The sequence below is a fragment of the Meleagris gallopavo genome, chromosome 3 (assembly GCF_000146605.3).
Source record: "Meleagris gallopavo isolate NT-WF06-2002-E0010 breed Aviagen turkey brand Nicholas breeding stock chromosome 3, Turkey_5.1, whole genome shotgun sequence".
Lineage (NCBI taxonomy): Eukaryota > Metazoa > Chordata > Aves > Galliformes > Phasianidae > Meleagris > Meleagris gallopavo.
The window spans coordinates 18,960,899-18,987,534 of record NC_015013.2 but is presented as its reverse complement, the minus strand read 5'-3'; the positions used below and the strand labels follow the sequence as shown (position 1 = coordinate 18,987,534).

Below are 26,636 nucleotides of genomic sequence, written 5' to 3'. Positions count from 1 at the left end.
CATCTGTTCCTTGAGACTTATGTAGCTCTATTTAAATACTGTTCTAACCAGTTACGCTTATTTAATTTACTCGATCTTCATTTAAAACTGGAGAGCTTCTTATTGGATTTTAACTTATGATGGAAGTTAGCATAGTTTAATCTATGATCAAACAAGTTTCTGCAAATTTGTGTTTTATGGTTGGCTGATGCTGTGGTTGCACATTAGTGTTCTGATGATAGTAGGCTTATGTACTTGTCTTTCCATCCTTACCATGGGGAAGTCTTCCTTTCTCTTGACTCTCTCTGTTACCTCCAAGGTCTGGCATTCCTGAGGGCCAGTCTTAGCAGTAGGGACTGAAGCAAGGAAGTCTTTTGTTAACTCTGCCTTCTCAGTATCTTTCATTACCAGGGCAGCGACCATTGAGCAGCAGGCCCGTGTTTTCCCTGGTCTTCCTTTTGCTATCAGTATATTTAAATAAGCCTTTCTTGTCCTTCACCACCTTACCAGATTTAATCCTAGATGGGCCTTAGTCATCTTTGTTGCATCCCTGCATGCCATGACGAACATTCCTAAGTGGCCAGACCCTTTTTAAACTTTCCATAGATGTGAATCTTACTGTGAGCTCCTTACTCATCCATGTCGGTCACCTGCCACCTATGCCTGATTTCAGGATTAAGGATTCACCAATCTTGAGCTTGAAAAAAGTGGTGCTTGAATGTCAGCCAACCCTCTTGGACTCTCTTATCTTCCTGGAAACCATTTCAAGGCACACAAAGGACAAAAAGGTCATGAAGTGTAGTCAGAATGACTTCATAAGGGCTTGTCATGCTTGAGCAACCCAATAACCTCCTACAGTAAATCATCTGGCCTGGTAGATGAGTAGAGGGCGGTGGATATTGTCTACCTGGACTTCAATAAGGCTTTTGATGCTGTCACTTATAATATTCTCGTGGAGAAGCTGATGAGGTGAGGGCTAAATATGTAGGCAGTGAAGCCCATTGAGAACTGTCATGCCCAGAGGGTGATGATCAGTAGCACGTCGTTGGAGGCTACTAACCTACCTGCCAGTGTGGAGTCCAACACTGTTCCGTTTCTTCATTAATGATCTGTCTGATGGGTGTAGAGTGTGTTCAGTAAATTTGTAGGTAGTACGAAACTGGTAGGAGCAGCTAATATATCACAGGGTTGTGTTGCCATCCAGAGTGACCTGGACAGCTGTAAGAAATGAATTGACAGTTACTCATGGAGTTTAATAAGAAGTGCCAAGTTCCACGTGTGGGGAGGAGTAACTCTGTCCACCTTTATGTGCTGGGGGCCACTCAGCTGAAAAAAACGTTTTATAGGAAAAGACCTGGGTGACCTGGTGAGCACCAGGCATGAGCTTGCAATGTGCTCTTGTGGTGAAAAAGGGCTCCCAGTATTTTTGGTTGCAATAGAAGGAATTAGCAGGAGCACTAGAGGAATACAACAGTAGAGGAGCCAGCAGGTCAGGAGAGAGGATGCTTCTGCTTTAATCAGCACAGTACCAGCAGTACTGTGTCCAGGTCTTGGCTGCTCAGTATAAGAGAAAACATGAACGTAAAGAAGAGAGTCCATGGAAGATGATGCAGGGCTGTTAGTACTGTGTGTGGGGAAAGGCTGAGAGTCTTGGGGCTCTGAGAGGCCTGGAGAAAACTTAAATGGGGAGGGAAGGGAGGTCTTAATAATTTCCTTCTGAAGGAAGTTTGTGGAGTAGAGGCAGATTCTATGTAGAGGTGTCCAGTGCCAGCACAAGAGGCAGTGGGCACGGAAGGGAGCACAGAAATTTCCTTCTGAGCACCAGGAAACACTTATGTGCTGTGTGGGAGATGGAACACTGGCACAGAGAAACTGTGGAGTCTCCTCTGGACCTTGGCACCCTGCTGTATGTGTCCCCCTGAGCAGGGGTTGCTTCAGATGGACCCAGGAGGTCCCTGCCAACCTCAGACCTGTGCTTTTTGTCAAGGGATTAGCTGTGTGGGAGATTCTTATACTGCTGATTCCATGCACTACTTCCTGCTTCTTTGTAATGTGGAATTCAGACTCTAGGACATGCTTATGCTTTGTTAAAGTAACCTCTTCAAACCAGTCCACATATTGTATGGTAAGTGTACTTTGGGTTCTGTTGTGTGGTATGGCTATAGCCTTTTTGAGCTGCTGAGGTGAAACTGTTGTGGAATGTGTTTGAGTAAAATGGCAGTGTTACTAATAGGGTACGTATAGAAATACGCTCATCTTTTTCCCATGAAATCTTGATTAGCAGGGAGGCTGTTAACTAACTACCAGTGTGGATTTCTATTTTGCTGCACTGTTATCGTGCTAAGCCTATCCTGGGATCTTTGGTAAGTCTTTAAAACAGGAATGCAGTATTGTTATACAATTGCTGTGGAAAGAAGAGAAATTTAATGAATAATATTTACCTAGCAAAACACAACTTGAGTTTCAGTGTTGTGTTGTTTTGGTATGAATCTAAGAATGAGCTTTTACCGCTTGCTTTAGGGTTGATATGATTTTCTGTGATGTAGTCTCAATATATGAAACTTATCCTTTCAGTTAAACCAATGGATATATTTTTACCTGTTGTCCAATTTCTCATTTGTTGCAGAAAGAAAGACAAATATGTTTTAGGATTTGAGAACCTAGTTATGTTGTCAGAAGCAATATACAGTTGAATTCTGAAGTGACAGACAACTTCAAGTTCTTGACTTCTGTGACTGACTTCACAGTCTGTTATAACCTAATGTAATGTCAGGTACTTGGAGAGCAGGGGATTGATTATCTGGAACAGATACAAACATATTCTTGGAATCGCTGAGCTGATTGTGAGTCACCCAAGCTGCATACTCATAGATCAGCAACCTTCTAGCAGCTTCAGTAGTAATTTCAAATGACAGAATAACAGTAAGTATAGGAATAAAGAATTAACATTGTATGTATTAGGACAATTTCCATTTTTCAAGTAATAGTAACTAAAATTTTGTTTGAATTTAATCATATTTTGTGTTTTTTCCAAAGGCTGGTCTGTTTAGTGGCTTTGGGAAATACAGCTTAGAACAGTCTTTATAATCTGTACAACATTTATAGGTAGGACTAATACTGTTTTATTAGATGATGAAGTGTAACTGAGGTAGATGAATGTGCTGACTTCAGCTGTAAAATAAAGACAGCTGCCTTCAAAGGAAAGTACAAATTGAAAATGACTGCTCAGTTGTATTAGATATGCATCCATCAACCAACCATCAGGAGAAAGAAGAACTGGTATTCAAGGTATGTTTGGTGGTAAGAGATGAAAAAATGATTCTTTTTAGGGAGGGAAAGAAATTGCACTTGGTTTCTCATAGGCGATGTGAAGTATGGAGTGAAAGGTGTGCTGGCACAGTGGCTCATGCACCTGTGCTGTGACATAGCCGTGCAGACATCTGTATGTTGGCAAGCTGGGTATTCTCTAACTGCAAGAAGTTTAACCAGAGCAAAGTGCTGGATTATGCATCTTGAAAGGGCATCCTGTGATGAAAGTACAGAGCAGGGCATCAAAGGCTAAGGAGCGGTGGGGAAGCAAGTCCATCCAGCTGACCAGAGAATGGCAAGGGGTGCAGGTGTGAACACCAGCTCCCTCAGCTGCTCCTCGTAAGGCCGGTGCTCCAGACCCCTCACCAGCTTCACTGCCCTTCTCTGGACATGCTCCAGGGCATCCGTGTCTGTCTTGTAGCGAGGGTAAAAGTAACACAGGGTTAAAGGACTTTCTCTAGACTTTTTCTTTAAATGCAGTTTCAATATCTTTGAGGGAATTTAAAGAAAAAATCACTGAGAATCTTACTGCTCATAGTGGAGTTAAGCTTCAGAGTCGTGTTTTAATTATTTTTATTTATATAATTTCATTTTTAATGTATAGGTAAAAACTGTCAGAGTTGTTCTGACTAGGGTATTTTTTGCTAATAACATTTATTTAATAGATTCATATGAAGCGTATGATATTGTACATATAATTACCAAATAAATAGGGAAGCAGAAGCAACCAGAAGACTACAGTAGCATATTATTTTGGTGTTATCATTAAAATGGAGTAATAAAAATATCACTGATTGTGACTTCTTAAAGGAACAGTATACATTCCCTTTCAAAGGCATTATTAAATATACAGCAGCTTGAAGGAAGTGCAGTAAATTCTTTGTATTTGTGTTATAGTGCAGGTAAAATTTTCTGCTCTGCTGTAGCAGAGACCACTTACGTCACTGTTGAAATGTAATTCTTCCTGTGAAACTGATGGTGTGATGCAGAAAGTATCTGTCTTGCTGAGATTTCAAGGGTTTTCAGTTGACTAGCAAGCCTTTTTTCATATTTCTCCAAAGACTTGTATGTGACAATGAAGATTTGTTATGCTTAAACTTCCTTTAGTAAATGTATTTCATTGATTACATTTGCCTTTCAGTTATTTATTTAGTCATTAGCTGTTGCAAATGGATAGATCAGTAACCGTACCTATTCATCTATTCAAAGGGCATTCATTCTGTATTGATTTTATTTTGTATAGTAATGATGTGGTGAAAGGAGTATTCTTTTTTGTGTTTTTTTTTCTTTTTTGAATGTGTTCTACGTAAGGTGTTCAACTGTCTCGTCCTTTTGGATCTCAGACTGGGACCTTGTGTAATTTCAGAAGCTTGCATGCTTTTGATGTAGTTTCTGTTCATACCTAATTTGGCTCTTGATGTATGAAAGAAAGATCAGTATCTGTATGCTGTAACTTTTTGTGTATTGTTAACATTTCTTGATGTTTCATCTCCCTGAAACAACAGAGATCTTCAATAAAATAAATAAAGCAGCTACATCTTTTCATTAGCCATCATGTAGTAATGTAATGTTTAAATGTTTAATGTAATGTAATGTTTAAAATTAAAAGAAGAGGTGCATCTGTCGTAATTGCACAATAGGACTGCTAGAAATGTTGCACATAACTAAATGAGGGAAAAGTGGATTAACCATTTACTTAATGTTATACAGTGGAGCTCTACCCTTAATATGCTTTTTTTAAATGGAGGAAAAATAAAGTATATTTCAAAAAAAAAAGTGGAGAACAAAGATGAGGTCACAACAAATAAATTGTTAGACTGTTAATTTATGAGAATTTCTTTTGAAAGTAAGTACAACTATAGATCTTGTTGCTCAGCAAAAATTGAGATACAAAAGCATATTCTGTTCAATCTTGAGAGTTTTAAGTCCATTAGGAATTGCCAGTACTTGATTCAGGGTTTTTACATCGCGTTGAAAAAAAAACCTCCATATCTATCTGTTGTAGAATGATCTTTTTCTGTTTCAAAACATGGGTTAACCTATGAATAATTTATGTGCTTTGAGGCAGGACATGTTTGATAATGATGTTATCTTCAGCATTTGCTTTTGTCCAAGGATTTAGCTGTACTTTATGGGTGTGAGTAGTCGCATTTGTTGAGGATTTTGGACTGTGCGTGCAATTTAAAATCAGGTGCAGCCATCTGGTAACTACTTTGTTGATGTTTTACCTGTTTCAATTTTACAGTTGATACAGAATGTATTTATCAGTATGGAAAATGAAAATTCAATTCATTTTAAACAGAAGTACAGTGTTTCACTAAAATGAACGTTTGTAGCCCTGTGCTAACTTGAAAGTGGATTTGCTGTACGTCATTTCCTGATTGTTAGAAAGGTTAAATAAATTCTGCTCATTTGGATCTATGTGGGGCAAAAATCTCTAATTTCTTTTTCCTGCAAATGAAAGCAGGAGTTTGACAGCACTGTTGTTTACAAAGTATTACAAGGAGGTGAATCTAAAATAACAAATTGCGTGGGACTTGCAGATTCTGAGGTACACACATCTCAAGTACTGTGTTCAGCTTTGGGCCTCTCACTGCAAGAAAGACATTGAGGCCCTGCAGCATGTCCAGAGAGGGGCAATGGAGCTGTGAGGGGTCTGGAGCACAAGTCTTATGATGAGTGGCTGAGGGAGCTGGGATTGTTCAGTCTGGAGAAAAGGAGGCTCAGGGGAGACCTCATTGCTCTCTCTAACTACCTGAAGGGAGGTTGTGGTGAGGAGGGGTTTGGCCTCTTCTCCCTGCCAACGAACAGGACCTGAGGAAGTGGCTGCAAGTTGGACATAAAGAGAAACTTTTTCTCTCAGAGAGTGGTCAGGCACTGGAATGGCTGCCCAGGGAGGTGGTGGGGTCGCTGTCCCTGGCAGTGTTCAAGAGGCATCTGGATGAGGAGCTGCGAGATGTGGTTTAGTGCTTGTGGTAGCAGTGGTGGTGGGAGGGCGGTTGGACTAAATGATCTTATAGGTCCTTTCCAACCTTGTGATTCTGTGATTCTATTCTGCATGAGTTTGAGTTGTTCTCGTTTGTCTAGATAGGTCTCCCAAGACTCCTTTAGCTGGCCTTGCTGCAAAGGTGGTGCCAGGTGGTGCAGGGCTTCTGGGTTTGGAGCCAGCTGGTGGCTTCACGTGTCCACTGATGATGTAGACAGAGTGCCAGTAGGCTGGAGAGTCAGAAGGGCTGAGCCTGCCACGTTTGGGGGATTGTTGCAGAGCTGCAGCACTTTGGGATTGACATTAGGGCTACTGAGATCTGAGTGTTGGATGCAGAGCTTGCATTGGAAGTTCTCTGTCTGATAGCACACTCAGAGCTGAAGGTGTGCTTTTGTGGTGACATGCTGGAGGTGTTGGCATGGTTGAGTTGCTTCTGGGCTGTAGACACTGAAAGAAGCTGGACTTCAGGTGGTGCACCTGATAATGGAACTTTTGGCATGCTAGTTTCAGAAACCTCTGCAGTGAAATAAATGCCATAGTAATTTACAGCCAGTAGTGGTTCCAACAAAATATCTATTTAAAGTTGCTTCCAGCAGTTGAAATGCTGAATGATTAAAGAAAGTACTTTGGATGCTTTATCGAGGCCCAGTGATCATTAATAATCATTAAAAGCTGTGCAAATGCAGAACTATGTTATCTGTTGTTTTTTTTTTGTATATAACATGAATATTACTTGGAATACAGATCCATTTTTTTATATCCATGCTTGATGTAAACTGAGGATTTTTTTTGTGTGTGTGTGATGAAAAGTCTCTTGACTTTACAATAAACTTTGACTGATTGCACCCAGGTCATAATAAATACTTTCTAAAAAATAACACAGTGCAGTTGGAAACTGTCCTGGGGTAGCAGGACTTTGTTAGTGATTTTTATTTTCTGAATTCTGATCTGTTTATTGCTATACTACTTTTGTTCCCCTCTTCATCGCAGCTGCCTCTTCCGTACTACTATTTATATGCATGTATACTTTTTGCTCCCTCATGGTATCAGTTGTAACTGTGGAATTCAGAGTTTGTGAAATACATTATCAAAACTGGTTATAAATATTTATCAGTGAAAGACTCTTCACTGTGTTTGAAGACACTTGTGTTGTCCTGAACGAATTGTTTGTACACTGCATACCTTTGAGATTCCTCAGCCAGGAGCATTATCTTAACTCTGTATATTTGAAAATATTGTTTCCCAGATTGCTTGCTGTCAAATGAAATGCAGTGGTACTCCGAAGGATTTTCACATCACAGAATTCTTATGAATCAGAGATAAAAATAGAAGATGATGTGAGGTTTCTCATGTCTGTCACTTGGAAGAAATGTATTTTTAAATTCTGTTTACATCAAGCATTTAATTTTTTATTCTCTGCATTTACCTTGGGGGAAAAAAAAATACAGTGCAATGCCATAGTCTTTATTTTTCCGTGGTTAGAACAGAAGTTGCTAGATTTTAGGTGTGTTTGTAGTTTGATAGCAGTCACTTATTTTCCATAAGAGAGTTAAATTATGAGTTGAATGCTGGCTTGAATGAAAGGGTTAAATCTTTTGCTGTGTTAGTTTAGCCTTTGAGCTTTACAGAGGTTCAATCTGTGGATGAACCTAAAATGATAACTTCTAGGAGGACCAGGTGCTTCCTTGTTAAGTTATAGGCTGGATTAGGAGCTATGTTTGAATTTAAGAAGATCACATGTTAGCTGTGCTGATGGCCCTAAGGCTGCGTTGATACCTGTGTTTATGTATCCTACTGAACACATCCTGACATCATGTCACTTCCAGGCTTCTTTCTGTTGACCTGGAGAGATCTATTCCTGGGATGGTATGGCTTTCTTGGGGTTCTTTTAAGGCCAGTCCAAGGAGAATAAGTAAATAACTTTATGGATTGAGAAGGTAGTCTGGTCTTTCCATACAGTTGTGGACCTCACTCTGTACTCTGTTGCCTCTGTGGCACTTATCTTTATACCTAGCAATGTTTTATTCATTAATTAAGCCTTTTCTCTTCAGAAACATTGAAAAGAATGAAGGTAGAGTAAGAGAAACAGCTTTCTGTTATCTTCCACTGGAAGCAGTTACCCTGTAGCAAGGACTGGTGATTCTTATTGTTGTGTTTGAGAATTATAAGAAGTGGTGTTTTTTGAAAGTTTTATTTAATGTTTACCATGAGAGTTCACCAAAAGCTTTCAGACCATTTCAATGATGGATATTTGCCTGGATGATGTGTCAGATCTACTGGGGTTTATGTGCGATTTGCAGGGACTTGATTAAAAAAAAATTGTATTTGAAAGCAAAAGAAAAGGTAAATTATGAAATATGTGCTGTAAAGACAGTTAAGCTGTAAGTTATAGTCATAGTGATCCTCGGAGATACTAGAATACACTTAAGCTATCAAAACGGAAAATAGAATAGAAAAAAATTGAGAAGTTACAGGCTTACTCAAGTCTTAAAATTAAGAAAGTGAAATATTCGAGCTACTGAAGATGAAAGGTGGAATGGCTTCTGGAAGTTTTCTGGCTATTCAGAAAATGCAATATGAATTTATTTGCAGTTGTAACAGAGCAGAGAACAGTGAGTCTACCCAATCAATTGAGCTACGTAATAAAATGCAAGCTTTCTGTTGCTATTCTTCACTCTGCATTCAAGAGTAAGAAAGATTGAGGTAAATCCTGTCATCTCAGTATGAGCCTGGGAAGGGGATAAGATGACTCAAAACATTCTGACTTTTATCATTGGCCTGTATGATGCTCACACTGGATCTGTTGCCTTTTCCTTAAAGGAAATGGAGAAGAGTCAGCACTGTGCACTCACAGTGCAGCATAATACTGGATCATCACTCGTGACTTTGCATAAGGACAGTGCCTGAAATCTTGAGTTCTTTCTTCCAAATAAGATGAAAGTGGATCCTGTCACATATGTTCTCTTGTTTGTCTGTTGATGTCTATTTTTGGGAGTTGCTGATGTATCAAATAGTGCATGCTTGCTGCCTCACACTAGTGATCAACCGGTCTGTGCTTGATGAAATTGGACCACTTTGGAGCCACAAACCCACAGTCAATTCTCTGTGCATGCTCAAACAATTGGCGACTGTAAATGCTGCTGAAAGCTTCAAAATAGGCTTGTCATATTGTATGCAGCCTTACTAGTACTGAAAAGTATCTTCTCCTTGGCTTTCTTTTTTGTGTGCAAGTCATGAAGGAGCCTAACAAAGGTGGTTTTCTCACAAGACTTGCAATCAAAAATCAAGAAGAGACAGGGCGGAGAAGTCGTGAGTGTGAGGCTTTGGTGGATATTTATGTAGAGGTATAGAAGTGCTCGACCTGCTAAGGAACTGCTTTGAGCAAAGTGTTTTGTTTTTGTTCTGTCTGCACCTGTGTCCAGCAGCATCTAATTAAGCAAACTTCAGGTGCAAAGGCAAGTACAGTGTTGGAGAATCAGAGTGAATGGCTAGGGAGGCTGCAGATGGACTCCTAAGTACTGTAACAACTGCACAGATTGGTGTGTCTCTTCAGTGGGAGTAATGTGTAGAGAAAGTGCAGGAGGGGAACATGTGAAAACCTGCTTATCTCCAATGAGCAGACTTCCTTTCCATCCTAGTCAAAGAAGTAGGTATGTGGAACTATTTTACTGTAGAGGTTTTGTAGGCCACCTGTAATGAAACGTTGGTGGGGTTTTGTGAGGAAGCTTGCACTGTTAATTCCTGCCCCGTATCTGTCTGTTGTATATAAACAGTAAACTTTAATTTCCCGTGTGTTCAGTCTGGAGCTTTCGCAAGCCCTAAATTCTGTTGCTAATCTGGACTGGAGATGATGAGTGGGAATTAACCGCACGTGGCAAAGGCTTATCTGGCTGCTGGTTACGGTACCTTAAGGCCATATCTCCAGCTTTTCAGAAAACTGATAAAGTAACAGATAGATGAGGTGTGAAGGCAGTTTTGAGAAAGTCAATAAATACCTGGAAGCTACAATTTAATAAGTGTTTGAACATATCTGGCTCAAATACCTTATATATTTTAACTCTCTTAAAAGCAATAGATGGAAATTGAATCCATATTCCCTGTGGTATTAGGTATCAGGAGAAATAAGTAGAAGCAAGACATTTGAAATCAATATATTGCTTCCAGGTACAACTTAATGCAGATAGAATTTAGAGAAAAAAGATTGTGAAACAGACATGGGAATAAAATTTAGCTTTAATTTGCACACCACAGCAAAACTGTAATCTTGGCTGACGTGAAATTGAATATAAATTTGTGGAGATTAGGAAGTTACAAAGTGAGGAAGTTAATTGCCACAGGCCAATTTATACAAAATAGTTGTACTGAAAAAGTATGAAATCGGTGGAGTAAAGTTGTGTCATTTCAAATTTAATATAAACTAGATCTTAGGTAATGAAATGTCCTTAAAATTACACATTTGTGGTCTAATTTATCTGGAGAGCATGGAATCTAATATGAAAATTTTGCTGAACTTGACAACCTTATGCTTCGCTGCTTTGGGGCTTCCTTCTGTTGTAAATGCTTATTGCTTGTGTGGGCTTAGAACAGGCTTCACCAAGTGGGTAATTACAGAACCGGTTTGTTCCCATTGCCTCCTGTCCTGGCACTGGGCGCCTCTGACAGCAGTCTGGCTTCATTGTGTCATTGCTTTATTGCATCCTTTAAAGTATTTATACACCTTGAGTTCCCCTGAGCCTCCTGAAGGCTTAACAGTCCTATTATTAAAGGATGTGAATCTGTTGGAGCAAATCCAGAGGAGGGCCACAAGGATGATCAAAGGGATTGAAGAAAGGCTGAGAGCTGGGTTTGTTCAGCCCAGAGAACAGAAGGCACTGGGGCAGGAGGAGAGGAAGAGCAATCTGAAAGCTGGAGAAGGACTCTTTGTCAGGGAGTGTAGTGACGGGATATAGAGCAACGGCTTTAAACTAAAAGGAAAGATTTATCCTAGAATCATGGAGTGGTGTGGGTTGAAAGAGACCTTCAAGTTTCAGTTGTCCTGTTGTGGAAACTGTTGACATCAACTAGATCAGGTTATCTAGGGCCCCATCCAACCTGGCCTTGGGCATCCTCAAGGATGGGGCTTCCCCAGCACCTCTGGGCAATCTGTTCCAGTGCCTCAGGACTGAGCAAATAATTTCTTCCTAAATCCAGTATAGATCTCCCATCTTTTTACGTTCCATGATTCTGAAGTGCTGCTGATGTATTTGATGAAGACCTGTGGTTCCTGTGGGCTGTGCGTAAGCCAGCAGGTTGCAGCACACCTTGGTGTGATAGAACTAAGATAGCCCTCAAATTATTTTTCTTCTGGGTGGAACAGCAGAATGGGGTAGAGCCATTAACGTGTAATTATCTATGTGGCTGGCAGCTTTTGTTATGTGAGACTTACCATGGCGTTACTGCACCCAAGGGAGATTAAAATGACATTAGCATTTGTATGGGATCATAGTGTGTGCAGAAAATGGTAACTTTTTTTGTTCTCCTGTGGATTTACTGTCAGTATATGAAATTAGCTGCTTTTGCTTCAGTGTGGTGCAGTTTCTTTTGCAGCTTAAAATACAGTACTTCACATCTCGAAATACTTTAGAGGACATTTCTGACTTATATTTTGTCTTGCGCATTACATGCGTTTTAACAGTTGGTTAGAAATTCTGATCTGTAAAATACAGTGAAATCGTCTTAATTGTTTTTAGTAAGCAAGTTTCATTTGAGACAAGAGATATTCAAGTGCCGAGTTCTAAACTACTATGAAGTATTATAATGCAGGTGAGAAACACTTGCCCTGTTAATGGAAGAGATCTTCTGCTGATGATGCATCACCTCCCTGATGCTAAGAAAGGCGGATGTTTAACCTAGTGAAGTTTCAATACATTCTGTGGAAAGTTGATAAAACATCTGTAAGAGCTGTGTTTTAGTACGCTTAGGGAGGTCAGTGGAACTATTTTAATTCCTTTTTACTTGTCTCGTATAACTTATTGAACAGCAGATGAAGTTTGGTGTTTTGTTCTCACTTACTATGCCATCCAAATTACTGAAGGGTTGATTTTCATGGGCGTCTTAAAACTTACGAAAAAACTGGCTATTGCTGATCTGATTTGTAAACAACAGATTGAAGTAGCTTGTGTGTATTTACCTATTCCAGCCATGTCCAGCCCTCAGCCCAGCACATCTGGCAATGCAGCCTGCCCTGCCTGTGCCCTGCAACATCATGGCAGCAACTCTATGAGCTGGGCTGCCTGCTCCAGCTTGGGCCTGGACACACAGCCCTCACTCAGCAGTGACCAAACAGCAGTGTGCCATTAACCCTATCTGGGCTGAAACCCAGAGAGGAGGCCACAGTGCGGTGCTAACTCAGGTGGTAGCAGATGACTGCATGCCTTGTAATACAGTGGCTAAACGCAGTCCTCTGTGAACAGGAGAAAATATGCAGCCATGCAGTTTTGAGATGATACTTAAGGAAGATTTTGGGGTATTTGTGACTCAATTTTCAGTCAATGTCAATATGTTACTTGGGAATTTTCAAATGGAATGTTGCAACGAAAAATTATGTATAAGTGGTAAATGTGAGAAAGGTCTTCTCAGATAGGAATTGAAAATGTGATCCTCAAATCTCAAATGTGCCATCTGGAAGTTTGTGGAAAATTTTCAGCTTTCATTTAAAAAGAAAAAAAAAAGGAAAAGGAAAGGGCTAATTTAAAACTTTTTCTGAAGGACATGTATAGAAATTGATAATTGTGTGTATGATATGATGTACTGAGAAGTAGCATTTGGTAACAAATTATGTCGTGTGCTGAGGAAAGGTCTGGAAATAACAAGTTTTCTGATGGTTTTTCTCAACCCTGTTGTCCTTTTTCCTTTACCAAACAAAGCCTACTGTCTAGAAACAACCAAACTTTTAAGACCCTAGAGGAAGACGTACATTCTGATGGCTAATGGCATTTCTGAGATGGTGTTTTTGAAGGAGATTCTTTGTCACTATTTACCAAGATCCCCTGTTGAACAGTGATCTAAGACATCATTAGTTAACCTGCCCCCAATCTGGAAGGAGATGATTTGTATGGAGTCCAATTGTAAATACATGCTCCAAGTGTATAACTTGAGCATTACTAGATCCTGCTTTAGGATATAAAATTCCAAGCTGGGATTAAAGGAAGGGGGCAGAGCTGTTTGGGAAGTGAAAACAGTGCACCGTAAGTGCTGATTAAAAAAATGAGAACATAGTGATTTCATTGCAGGAAGCCTGGTGATACGCTGAAGAAAGTAAAGGAAGGCTGTTCTTTTAGGGCTTCTCTGGCCATATTTCTTCCACTTCAGAGCTCTGCGTGTGTGTTGGTTTTTGAGTAGTTTGTGGAGGGGACGGGGTAAGACTAGAAAGAAATAAAGCTTTAGTAAAAACTGAAAGAAAAAAGACTTCAGTTAGAACACCAAGGCAAAACAAACTCAATTTAGCCTTCAAAACTGATAATATTACTACAGGCTTAAGAAATTCTGCTGATTTGTTTTCCACAATGATAAACAAACCCCAAAGTATTGGTTAGAAAATAATGGCAAATGTTGTTTTCCTCTGTAGATATAACAGTGTTTCAAACTCCTGCTGTTTTAGCCTCTTAGTATTGCATAATGTAGTCAGTTCGTGTTTTCCAAAGCTTCTCAATTAAATTGGGTGTTCAGAAGTTTCCATGACCTTTAGATTTCTTTGTAGACTGTGTTGTTTTGCAGAGAGTATGATAGAGCTTGTGGTTTATTTCCAGTGTAGTGTTTCTTTCATGGAAAAGATGTCATGAAGTAAAAAAGGCTGTGGTTTTGAGTCCTGTCTCTGAGCATTTAGTAGATGGTGGGTTGTTGTAACTCTTAAAAAGCATCTTAACGTACAACATCTTTTTAGGTAGCTTACCAAAAAATAGTGAGCAGCAAAGTACTGTCATTTGGAAGTACCATTACACTGAACATGAAGAAAAGGAAAAGAAATAAAATCCCCTTAGTGAAGGGCAGTTTGTTGCAGAGTGTAGAAAAAGGCATCTGTCTTACATTCACAAACATAATTGATGTTCACTGTGCTGCTCACGGTTCTTGATTCAGTTTTATTTATCGCAGTATGATTGTCTTGCTAATAAAACCTTCCGTAAACGTTAGGTTGTCCTCGTTGATAAGAGCTGTGAGAATTCCCAAACACAAACCTCTGTTCTTCACTGCGTTTTTTTTTTCTAATGTTGCTGCTAAAAAGATGAGCATCAGCCTGCTGAATGAATCAGTCCCTGCTCCACTGGAATCTGACAGGGTGGGTGGCAGAGTGGGTAAGATTGGCAGGCAGGAGACTTTCCAAGAAACCATGTTGCATGAGCTGCCTTAGTAGGCACAGCACTGTATTCGTGCAGTGTTTACCATCCAGCCCAAAAACAGTTCTCATCATTTGTCTTTAAGCATACACAGAAGCCTCAGGTCTTTCTGATCCTGCCAGTTTATGTATTTAGAAGCCTGAGCTATTTGTCAAAGCTATTTTACTTCAAGCCCTCGCTGAACTCTGGTGACTAGTCAGGTCAGAACACAGCTTGTAAAAAAAAAATCTTGTTCCCACTGTTTAATATTTAGTGTTTATTAAGCTTCATGGTGTCTCATGTATACATCTATGTTTGATTTGATGTTTTACTCTGTTTTTTTAATGGACCCATCGGAGTCTTACTTGCATTTAGAATAAGTGCATCAAATATTCTGAAAACAAGAAGTGCTCCTGCAATCTGAACTAGTGATTTTTATTTTTATTTATTTATTTTTTTGTAACCTGATGCAAAAATACACTGCTGGTAAATAATCTCCTGAAACAGCAATTAGATTGAGGAAATGCAGAAGATCCTATTGAATGTAGACTGAATTTGCATATAAATAGTGCAGGAGAGAACTAAGGATGTTTAGCTATCATTTTGAAGTTATGATATGAATTTTGATTAGTAGATTTCTTAAATTTATGTGATATTTTAATGGTTTTAAATACAAATTGATAAAAATATCTGTATATGAGAGAATTAATAAGAAAGATTAAAAAAAAAAAGACAGGAACCAAAAAGCTACATGAGATGAAATAATGTTAGTGAAAAGAGAGGACAAGCTTCAGCTACACTTTTCTTTCTCTTAAATGGTTTTTAGATACGTAGATTTTTGATGTTTCATTTTACCTGGGCTATGGGAGATGCTTTTCTACAGGAGATTTTATTGCACTCTGTCTGGTCTGTGAGGGGGTGAAATCTGTGAGGAAATGGGTTTGAATGAATTTGGGAGGCTTTTTCTTTGTGTAAAGTGTGTGCAGGTATTGCAGTTGTTGTTCCATGGACTCCCAGACCAGCCGTTAATGCGTTCATAGCATGGAATGCAACACATTGTGTGGAGATTTTCTATTGGGTTAGCACATAGAGACCTACTAAACGTAAATGCATTCTGCCTATACAATTTCAAGGACAGGTTGTGCTAACTTTAGTGGAAAGGTGTTGTGGTAGTGAGGCTGTTGATTCCTTTTCCACGGAGGCTCTGCATGGTACAGGGAGGAACTGAAAGCAAGTGTTTCATGCACTGTGACTTCTGTCATGTAAATGAAGACATCTCTGTGGCTTGAAACTTTTAACAGTTTACAGTGATATGTTTTTACTGCTGAAACTCTTGTTAAATGTGTTCATGGCCTTTTATGACATGGAACTCTTGTGACTGGCAGGTGGGCGCATCTTGGTTGGGCTGCTGAATTTATAAGCGTTTCATGCTGACAATAATAAGAACTACAGAGGTGTGATGGTGTTAATGGAAAATCTTGCTTCTTGGTGAATTGGATTAGGCCAGGAGTTTGCTCTTTTTCTGATTTTGAAACTATGCTTTTTTTTCTTCCTTCAGTACATCGTTCTCTTTTTTTTTTCCTAATCTGATATCTATATTCCTAACAGTGATGTTAAGTCCATTAGTATACAGAATCACAGAATGGCCAGGGTTGGAAGGGACCTCAAGGATCACGAATCTCCAACCCCCTGCCACATGCAGGGCCACCAACCTCCTCGTTTAATACCAGCCCAGGCTGCCCACAGCCCCATCCAATCTGGCCTTGAACACCTCCAGGGACAGGGCATCCACAGCCTCTCTGGGCAGCTGTTCCAGCACCTCACCGCTCTCTCTGTAAAGAACTTCCCCCTGACATCCAACCTAAATCTTCCTTCCCTCAACTTCAAATCATTTCCCCTTGTCCTGCCGTTATCTACCCTTTCAAAAAGTTGATAGAAACACTGAATTGTTTTCATGCTGACTGGGTTGAAGGAGAGAGTCTTTTGCTTGTTCCATTTTTTGTTTTGACATGAGATTGGCGTTTTTTCATCTTTTCTATTAGAAGACAAAGTCAGATATTGGTATGTTTGCTTTATGCTTAAAATAGCGAGAGATCTAAATGTTATTTTAGGTGACTCCTTTGAAACCTTTGACCTATTGTAGAAGAGGCCAGTTTTGATCCAATTTAGTAGTGTAATCTTTATCAACATAAGTAATTAAAAAAAAAATTCTGAATATTTTCTCTTGTTTAATATAAATGTCTTTCAGTTGCTGTTTTTGTGTATTAATTTCATTTTACTTGCTTCCTAGGTTAAGTGATAGTTAATAAAAAAGCATTGTTTCTTTGGAAACAACGTTGGTAGATACAGGTGGAAAGATTTTTCTTTTCTAGTACTTGCAGACTAACGTATGGTGTAATTGAAGGATATTCATGTGTATGCCAATACATCCTTGATGGAAACGTACTCAAATTGTTACAAACTTTCTTCCACTTTTCATGTCAATTCAGATAAAGCACCTTACCAGGGATTGATGTTCTCGCTCTGTTCATTTTTCATTGATGTAAATTATTTAAAAATAACTCCATACTTAAGATATTCTGAATAGCATCAAGCGTGGCACAAATGTTCCTATCCAAGGAGATGTGAACTGTTCTGATCAATACTACAGCGCTGGGGTATTTGAGATGGATTATCTTCATTCCTTTATTTGAAAAGATGCATTCTGTCTTTTCAAGAAAGATAGCTGTTTTGGGAATTCTGTATGATAGAATTTTTACAGTATTAGAGTTCGTATGTGCTTCTGCAGGTGATGGTGGAGTTCAGATGTCAGTAGATTGTGAACCTACAGAAAGGTTCAGTTCTGGAAGTTTATTTGCTAATTTGAGTGAATGCAGATACTCATTGCATGAGTATCTTCTGTCTACATACAACTCTAATATAATTATATCTCAATCAAGTTGTAATCTAAACTAGAAATATGCATATTTCCTTCCAAATGAGCTACTTGGACTTCTTTCTTTAGTGGAAATTCATGCTCTGTGCATTCTGATTCTCTTGTTTTAATAATTCAAAATAGACTGGAAGCAATTACTCTGTTTTGTTACTGGAACCTGCTTTTCTTGGCCATTTGTTTGATTTTCAGAAAACATCTCTATGCGCTTTTGTAAATTTTCTCCCTTTGTAGGCCAGGGATAATGGATTTTTTCTTTATTTTTGATGAGGTGCATCTCATTAATATTGGGATAGCTGTGTACTGTTCCTTTACAAAAAAAATAACGGCTAACAGAAGTGCTCATGGAGGAAAACAAACAAACAAAAAAAAGCAAAATCAACTAAGCAAAGATCCATGAGACAATGTGATGTTTCAAATGTTAATTGTTTTGTGAATAGCCAATTTATTGATAGCTGCAAAGTTGAGTCTTTTTTATATGGTAGAAAGTAGGAATTGTCGTAATACATATTTTCTTTTTCTTCTAGATAACTCTGCTGAAGCAGATTTATGGTTGCTGAACAGCTGTACAGTAAAAAATCCAGCTGAAGACCACTTCAGAAACTCAATCAAGTAAGTTGAAACATCTGTCTCTCAAGATGGAATTATCAGTGAATATATAGTTTAATTTTGTTAATTCCTGTTTTCAATAGAGATGTAATTATGTATTTTAGAACAAAAAAAAGTCTGCTCAGTGTGAATACTACAATGGTAAGTTCTCTAGAGTGGATTTGTGTGTTTTTTTTTAGCTTTGATAACTTAGATTAACAGTTCTCCTACAGAAGTATACTGATAATCTATTACATGCTTCTGTATTTCTTTTCATGATAGCATTATTTTCTTTGGAAGAGTTGTTTTTTTTTTTAAAGTGATTTGCTGGCTATTTCTTTGTAATTTAATTCTACATAATCAGTCTTTTCTAATTAGAATGCTATATGATACATACTTAAAACTACTTTGCTTTTTCTCAAAAGGTGAACTTAATTGTCATTAACAGTAGTCTTCTGAAGATTGTTTTCCAATGATGTTGATAAGTATGATGTGGCAGCAACTTTTGTCTCTGATGTCTGTCAAAATGTAGTTGTAGTGGGGAGTAACTGGAAGCAACAACCTGTACACTTACAGCTGTGGTTGTGCAGTAGAAATAAATGTTTCAGTATGTTACTTGTAAATTTTTCCCTTTATTAAGCAATAGCAGATATTTGTGCAATCATTTGTTTGGTGTGATACGTTGCTGAAGGACTGTTTGTCAGAATCTATTTTGGTTAGAAGAACATATTTCATGCTCAGGAATTTAGAGAGACCAGAGAAGTTTCTTGCAGTGCTGAAACACATCCTAGGGCTGTAATTTGGAATAGTTTGCCCACAGGTGGCACAGTTAAAATTTCCTCCACCCATCAGAGGGCTTCATTTCCTGAGTGCTAATATTGCACTCAATGACTGTACTACCATTTTTTTCCCAAACTATTGTTAAAAAAAAAACAAAAACAAAAACAAACAAACAAAAAAACCCAAAACAACCAAACCCTTCTTCCCAGATACTTCCAGTTAGTGTGTTGGTTAATAGAACCGATGACAAGACTTTTTCCAGTTGTGGCCATCTTTCTATTTTACTGCTCATATGCCAGACATGAATTGATGTGGTATGGTGTGCGTCCTGTAAGCAGTGGAGTTGGATAAGGGTCTAGCTAAGAGCAAATGGCTAAAAAATATTTCCTTGAACTTTGTTTCTCTTGCTCTGTTAATGAACCTCATGCAATCTGTTGTCTGGGTTTATTCCTCTCTTGTTTCTGTATACTCTCTTTTCTGACACACTAATAGTGTGATCATTCTTTGTTTCTTCTCTTCACAGAGAGTCAGTCATTCCTTTCCTACAGCATGCTTTATTTTATACTCTCAGATGCTGGCATTTCCTGATGATGGAGATGAACAACTTTGATTTTGGTTTTGTGCCATTCTTTATAATGCTCACTAAGTGTGGGTATGAGAATCACAAGTGTGTGTTCTAACGTGTTTGAGGAATATTTAATTTTTCTGTTCTGGCTCAGAAAATAGCAACTTGTACTTTTTTGGTTTTTACAATGAAGTAACGAGACCTTGTATCTCTAAACAATAGGGTGCTTTCCACATACATCTTAAATTGTTACAGCAGCAAACTGCATGTATGAAGTTTGGATGATACGAAATTAGGTCCTGTTGTGTCCTATCATCATGTTGGTTTGTAGTTTTGTTTTTTTTTTTTTGTAGTTGAGTAACAAATTAAACATTTATTGTGTGGGCTGTCAAAGCAAAGATTCTTTTAATGGAAAAATTAGTACTTAACACAGGAAGAGCCTTTAAAAAAAAAACAAAACAAAACAACAAACAAGACCTTTCTGCCTGAAAGTGTGGCATTGTGCTGTGAATTGTGCTTCTCACAACATGTGAGAAAAGTATTTCACTTTTGTTTGTGTCTCTACCTCTGCTATATTTTCTCCTATGTATTTTTCGTGGGTATTGGTCTAATTAATATAAGCCCTCTAGTATCTTTGAGGATGTTATTGAGAAGATGGAGCCAGACTGTTTAGAGAGGTATGTGTTGGAAGGACAAGAGGCAACTGGGATAAACCAAAAGGCATTTTCAGACTGGCTGTATGAAAGAGATTTAAAAAAAAAAAAAAGTAAAAAGTCAAGCAAGGCATTTTTCACAGAGGCTGTGCTACCTTCATCCTTGCAACCAACTTCAGGAAGCCCTGAGCAACCTTGTCTTGCTTGTAATTGATCATAATGAGGAGGAAGATGTCATGAGGAGACATCCTGAGATCTTTCCAAGCTAAATTATCTTAATGTTCTGTGAACTTTCATGAGTTTTCTGATGAGGTATTCATGAGGTGTGCCTTTCAGTATTACTTTTTCTCCTCTGTCAATGGAGATATGGTTATTTTAATTATGTACAGTGCTTTGATCTTTTAACATCAGCTTTATTCAAAGGATAACTTAAAATTTAATAGGGGATGTGGTATATTTACTAAAAGGAACGTCTTTACTCATCAGCTGTCAAGCATGTGTTAATTTGTTTTTTGAGGGAATTGCTGTTGTTTTCTTGATGTTTGCTCTCACTGAAATAAATTTTAGTTAAAAAAATCCATTAATTTAGTAGATCTTGATATTGTGATTATATGTTTGTAGAATAATTGTACAGCAAGTTTTTGTCTGCTTCAAGGCGAGAAACATTCTTTTTAAATTTTTGAAAAATGTGTTTTGATAGTTTATTTTTTAACTATCAAATTGTTTATAGCTCTTATAATCCATTGGGCTGAGTGGTAAAGTAAAGTAAAAGGCATGAGTACTTCTGCTTGCTACACCATTTCTCTTTATCTATTGCTGTTGTTGCTTTAAGTAGGGAAGGAGATTAGTCTTTAATAACTACAGAAGGTTGCTTGGAAGGAAGATATAGGAATGATTTTCTGCTGTTTTTCATCTTTGCAAGTGAAAATAACCCCAGAGGGAGGTTTTCTTTTGTTAACAATTACGTATGACATTTATATTACACACTTTGTGCACATCAAACTCCTGTTTCTGTGAGGGGGGGAAAAAAAAAAGCAACCAAATCCAGAAAAAAAGAGTTCCACACCAAATTGAAATACAGTTCTTTAAACAATCTTTATACCTTTTACAAATTCTTTGCCAGCATAAATATAGTTTGTGACTTGTACTTGCTTATACTTTCAGTAAAGTTTCAGCTGTGAAGTATCTCTGGAAGAGGAAACAGTGGTATTTCGTTACAAGTTATTTTGTTGATCCTGTTATCATAAGGTGATTATTTCCACTGGGTTTGAGATGAGGGCTATGGCCTTGCTTCGTTGCATTATTTAGAAGCCATGAGTTGGAGCATGTGTGTGAGTACTTAACAGGATAGGTCTAAGAACTGCAGTTAAGTGTGCTGTATGAGTAATGTAATTGGAAGGCACGTTATGCCTGCTGTCAACAGGCATAGCCAGCATGGGTTCACAAAAGGGAAGACTTGTCTTACTATTTCGGTATCCTTCTACATAAAGATCACCTGCTCGGTAGCAGAGGGTTCTACATGCATAGAACAAATCTTATGCTGAAGTGGAAATCTTCACTAGAAAGGTAATGATCTACAATCTTTAAAATATAGGAAAAGTGTACACTGGAAGAGTTTCTCAGTCTACGTGCAGGATTAGAAGAGGCTGTAGCCATATGGCAAAGCGATGTGTTTCTTGGCATGGAGTAAATTCTATCAAAAGTGTATGGTTAAATTCATAGCAACGACTGTATATTTAAGTTCTGACCTGTGGGTTATTGCAATTAAAGAGCAAACATTTAATGAAGTCCCTTTGCAATGCTTAGAGTAGTTAAAATTGTTTTAAAATTAAACAAGAAATAATCATCATGAACGGGAGACTGGAGCCATATGTTACAACATATTTAAAAAACTACTTTTGTGTGTAAACTGCTTTTTTTAACGGTTAGGATATTGTATTGCATTATTTTCTTGTCTCAGGCTGATAGAACACACAGCTGTAGGTGAGGGATTCAGTGATGTGTTCCTTACTGGGAGGCTTTCTGCTACGCTTGAGTGCATTCCAGTTTTTTGCACCCATCTCTGACATGAATGAAAATGTAAAACACATACATGCATGCTGTTATAAAAATGTAGAGGAAAAAGAAGACCATGTAAAATTGAGTATTTGTTGGTTGTACAGTGTTTAGAAGATGAAGAATTGTGGGCTGCACATGCTTGAATGTGTTACATGGTTACATTTTGCAAAGGAGATTTGCAAAAGCCTGGGTTATAACTGTGTACAAGTTAATATTTAATATTGAACAAGCTGAAAGAAAACAATGACAAAAAAAACTGTTCAAGACATGTGTTCAGAAATTAACGTTATTCTGGAAATATTTTTTTTCACTTTCACATGAATGCATCTGGGGATATTTGAAGTACACTGATATTGGTTAGGTAAAGAGCTTTTAGAGTTTAGATAGTGCTGTGGCCTTAGTTTGACACTGTGGTAAGCATTAGATGTTTTGTTCTTTAAGCCTCGTGCCCTAAGGGGACTGGTATGTAGTTGATGGCCATTTTAAAGAAGAAAATATTACTGTGACGTGGCAAAACAGCCCTGTGCCATGACTTCATACATCTGAATTTGAACTTTCTGACTTAAGTGTAGTTACAGCTTCCTAGCTCTGTGGCTCCTGAGTATCCGTGTACTACAAGCACTGTTTACAGATGTTGAAAACCAGGTAAATTTATTGCTGCGTATAAAAGATGCACCTCTGTTTGAAAACATATGCTGAACTGTTAAGTTTTAGTGGTATGGGTAAAGAAAGCGTGCTTTTGGTTTTGAAGGTAGTTGTCTCTGTAGTTTGTAGAGTAACACTTTCCAGCATTCTTTTTCTCAATGGAGACACATCTGTACTCCTTTTGTGGCATTTTAGAGCGGGATATCCATACACCTATAGCCACCTGGAAGTTCTTTTTAAGAAAATGAACAACACTGGAAAAAGAATCATATTCTATTTGGACTTGACTGCAGTTGTTTTTAGTTTGAGTACAAACTTTTCTTCTTCTCCTTTCTCTCACAGTTGATAGAATTGCATAATTCCACGAACCTTTTCCAAGCAAAAAAGATTTTAAAAAGTTAGCAGAAGTAGGTATTGGTTACTCTCCATGTTTCCTGTGCTGCTTTGCCATGTCTGCCATGTGCTTGCATCTGTGGCATGAAGTTCCTCTTAATCTCTTAGAGCTGGCTGCTGCCTGTTTTCCCAGGCCAGGTATGTGATGTCAGTGGTTAAGAAGATGGAGGCACCATTTCGAGTTAGAATTTTCAGGCTTACGTTTTGTTACTTTTCCAAAGTCTTTCAAGACTTCAGTCTTTCTTGAGTTTGGGCAAAGCCATGGCTGTCCTGACAAAACCGGCACGTGTCTAAAACATGTTAAATTAGTTTGCTGGAAGTATTCCACCTGTTTTAGCAGAATGAAAACAGTGATTGTCCTTAATCAAGGATGACCTCATCCTAAACACACTAGTACTGAATTTATAACACGCTGAACTTCTTTCCTCAATTGATCTCATGCTTCAGAGTAGCAGGCTTACCTTACTGATGAAAATGTTTTCTGCTGATGGTCTGTAAAATAGGCCACTGAATAAAAACGTCAACAAACTTATTTGGGCTGTGGGGTGGAAATGTAGAACGTGTACCTTTTGCATAAGTGAATGTGAGGAAATTATGGAGTGGAATAGAATTAGAACATGAATCATTTGTAGCCGCTGTAGCTGGAAGTGGGTAAGTGCTCCTACTTAATTTATGCAAGCAAAGAGCTTGTGGTTCAAGTAGTGTTGAGATAATAGTAGTGTAGGAAACTGAACCAGTGTCAGATATTGTATTTTGCTTTATATTGCTTCAAAGAATAAGTGAATTGAAATTTCTCCTCTGTAAAATGTCTATGATTTATCCAAACAGATTGTGAGCATTAGTAGGCTACCTTACCCTAATTGAGTTTTGTTTGGGGTCACGCAGTTGGGATTCTTACTGCCTCTTCTGCTAGACATCTCTCCCTTCTGCTATGGGATTTCTGTTTTTGTTTTTTTTTCTTCTTATGAGAGCTAAATGAATCAACTGTCCCATCACTGACAAGTATATAAAAGACTGAGACAGGACTTGTGCCAAACGTCAGTGTTCCTGAGAAGTGGCATTATATTAATTGAGGCCAATGGAAATGGTGCTGGACAGAGTCAGGGTACAGCTTGCATTGGTTTGATTTCCTTACGTAGTTTTAAATGTTTCATTTTCAAAGTCCTGGTAAGAACTGGAGAGAGCACGCAGTTGAGAAATGCCATTAAGAAGTGGAAAAATATGGATATTTGTCTAATACAAATAAATACAAATAAAAAGCTGTATGATTACATATACACACGTAAACATGATAAACATTTGAGTATTAAAAGGGTCTAGGTTATATGAAAAGGAACAAGATTTGTTATGAGAGCTTTACAATATCAGTGTTTAACATATTACATTACAGATTTGGGTGTGTGGTGGTTTTGTTTTTTTTTTAACCATTTCAAGCCAGAAGAATTCAGTACAAAAGGTGAATATCTTGAGTACTGGAAACAGGTGGTTGATAGCTTTGAATGTTTATCTAATTAAATGCATATTGATTGTTGTCCTTGGAGGCTTGAGAAGAGAACAAAAGCATGCAGCAACTTGCACTAGCAGGATTAATGCAAAAATCAGCCTGATCCATGCTTGTCCTTGCTAACAAGTGTGGGTTTTTTTTGTTTTCATTTTAGAAGACCATCTACTTATTGAGTGCCACAGAATTGTTAGACGTTGAGGATTGTTGGGGATTTTTGTTTTCTCTTGTTTCAACAAAACTCTTGTTTTTCATGAGAACGAGTTGAAATATTGCCAATGAAATGCGGGTTTGCTTTTTTTAAGGAATAATTCAGCTGCTAAATTGACCATTGGTAGAAACCCCAAAAACCTGGGTAAAACTGTTGCACAGTAATGTGCAACTTTAAGTGTGACCAGCAGTAAGGCCCATGTTCCTTTCCATTCCTCTTATCTTCCTTAGCTACGCCCTTTGAATAGAACAGAAGGGAAAAAATTGTGTGTGGCTCAGTATTTGATATTTTAAAGGCTGTTCATCTTGAAACAAATTTCTTTAGGAACATAATAAAACTATTCCTGTAATACTTTATCAGCTTTAAATCTTTAAAATGATAGAGAGTGGTGTTTTCTGTACAGAAAGTGACCAGTATTGCCTCAGAAATACAGCACTTCACTGGCAGGTGCCAGTAACCTTGTGAGAAACTTAAGAAGTTCTTGATGACTTCATCGATGTTCACAGCAGTATGGTGAGTTGGCAAAGTTGTTTTATCAGAGAATTTGTGTAACTAGACAAAGTTGCAAAATATTTGGGAATTATTTTTGCTCAAACTGTGGCAGGAATAACTCCATAAGCTTGCATATTGCATTGCTGTGCAAGTGATGGCTAAAACTTGTACATATATAACTAAAATTTTCATGATTGTATGTAGATATATTTATTTCAAGAATGTTATATTGAGGAAATAAGTTATTGTTTTGAATATGTTTGATTTTTTTTCACATACAAATACAGCTACCTGTATTTGCTTGCAGTTGATAGGAAACTTTCTCACACATCTACCATCTGTATTGAATCCTTCTAAATTCAGCGTGAAGGTCAAAAGCTTATTATCAAAGATAATTTCATTTCCTCGACTCACCTTAGTACAGAAAGTTTAGATGCTGTCGTGATGAGAGCTCTGTAAGTGAGGAGTGTAAGCTGAGAGTGGTGCTTTCTTTGTTGCAGAATTCTGCCATAAGGGTGACTGAAGGTTTGTCTGTCTTACTGCTTATTGCTTGGACTCCACAGGAGGCCCCAGTCCCATTAAATGATCCTTTTCAGTTTCTGCTCCTGCCTAAGTTAGAGAGCATGTGGGACAGCAGCCTTTGCTGCATATGGGCAACAAGTGCTGAAGCTTTTATTTTAGCTCGACACAGAATGCAACTCGTGAAGCTGAAATGAAACAACTCGCTACTACTGTTACAATTGTAGAGTACAGATATGGTATCTGAATCCCAGGCTTGCAGTCTGGCAATTTTGTCAAGCTGTGCTTAGTTTGTATAAATATGGAGAAAGATGCAACCAGACACTGGAAGGTTTTGGAGTTGTTGGGAAACAGTCATTTCCAAATGATGTTTGCCACTCTTCCTTTGTCCACTAAAAGCAAAAAAGAATGAGATGTATAAACTTACTAACAGCAAATTTGGGTTATGGACTGGCTCGTCTCTGTGGTGGCAGATGGATCCACTCTCCTCTGTTTGGCTTCTTCTGATGGGGAATCCATGTGAGACTGAGACATCCCCACCTCAGGCCTATGGGGCTCTCAGAGGGAATTTTCCTGTGCCCACAGTGCAGCAGCCCAAAGCAAGACAAGTCCTGTCTCACCCCCTCTTCTGGGGCTCTGTGCAGTAGAGATGACAGCTCTTCACGAGCACTGGG

The 26,636-nt window shown here is 38.3% G+C and overlaps 1 protein-coding gene across 1 annotated transcript in view; it reads left to right on the top strand.

Annotated features, from left to right (window-relative positions):
* LOC100548692 (threonylcarbamoyladenosine tRNA methylthiotransferase) overlaps positions 1-26,636 on the top strand; it is a 279,899-nt gene that overhangs the window by 44,850 nt on the left and 208,413 nt on the right. Inside the window, exon 5 of the mRNA XM_010708474.3 lies at positions 18,085-18,169. Within this exon, the coding sequence (XP_010706776.2) occupies positions 18,085-18,169 (85 nt within the window). The remainder of the gene's footprint in view (positions 1-18,084; positions 18,170-26,636) is intronic.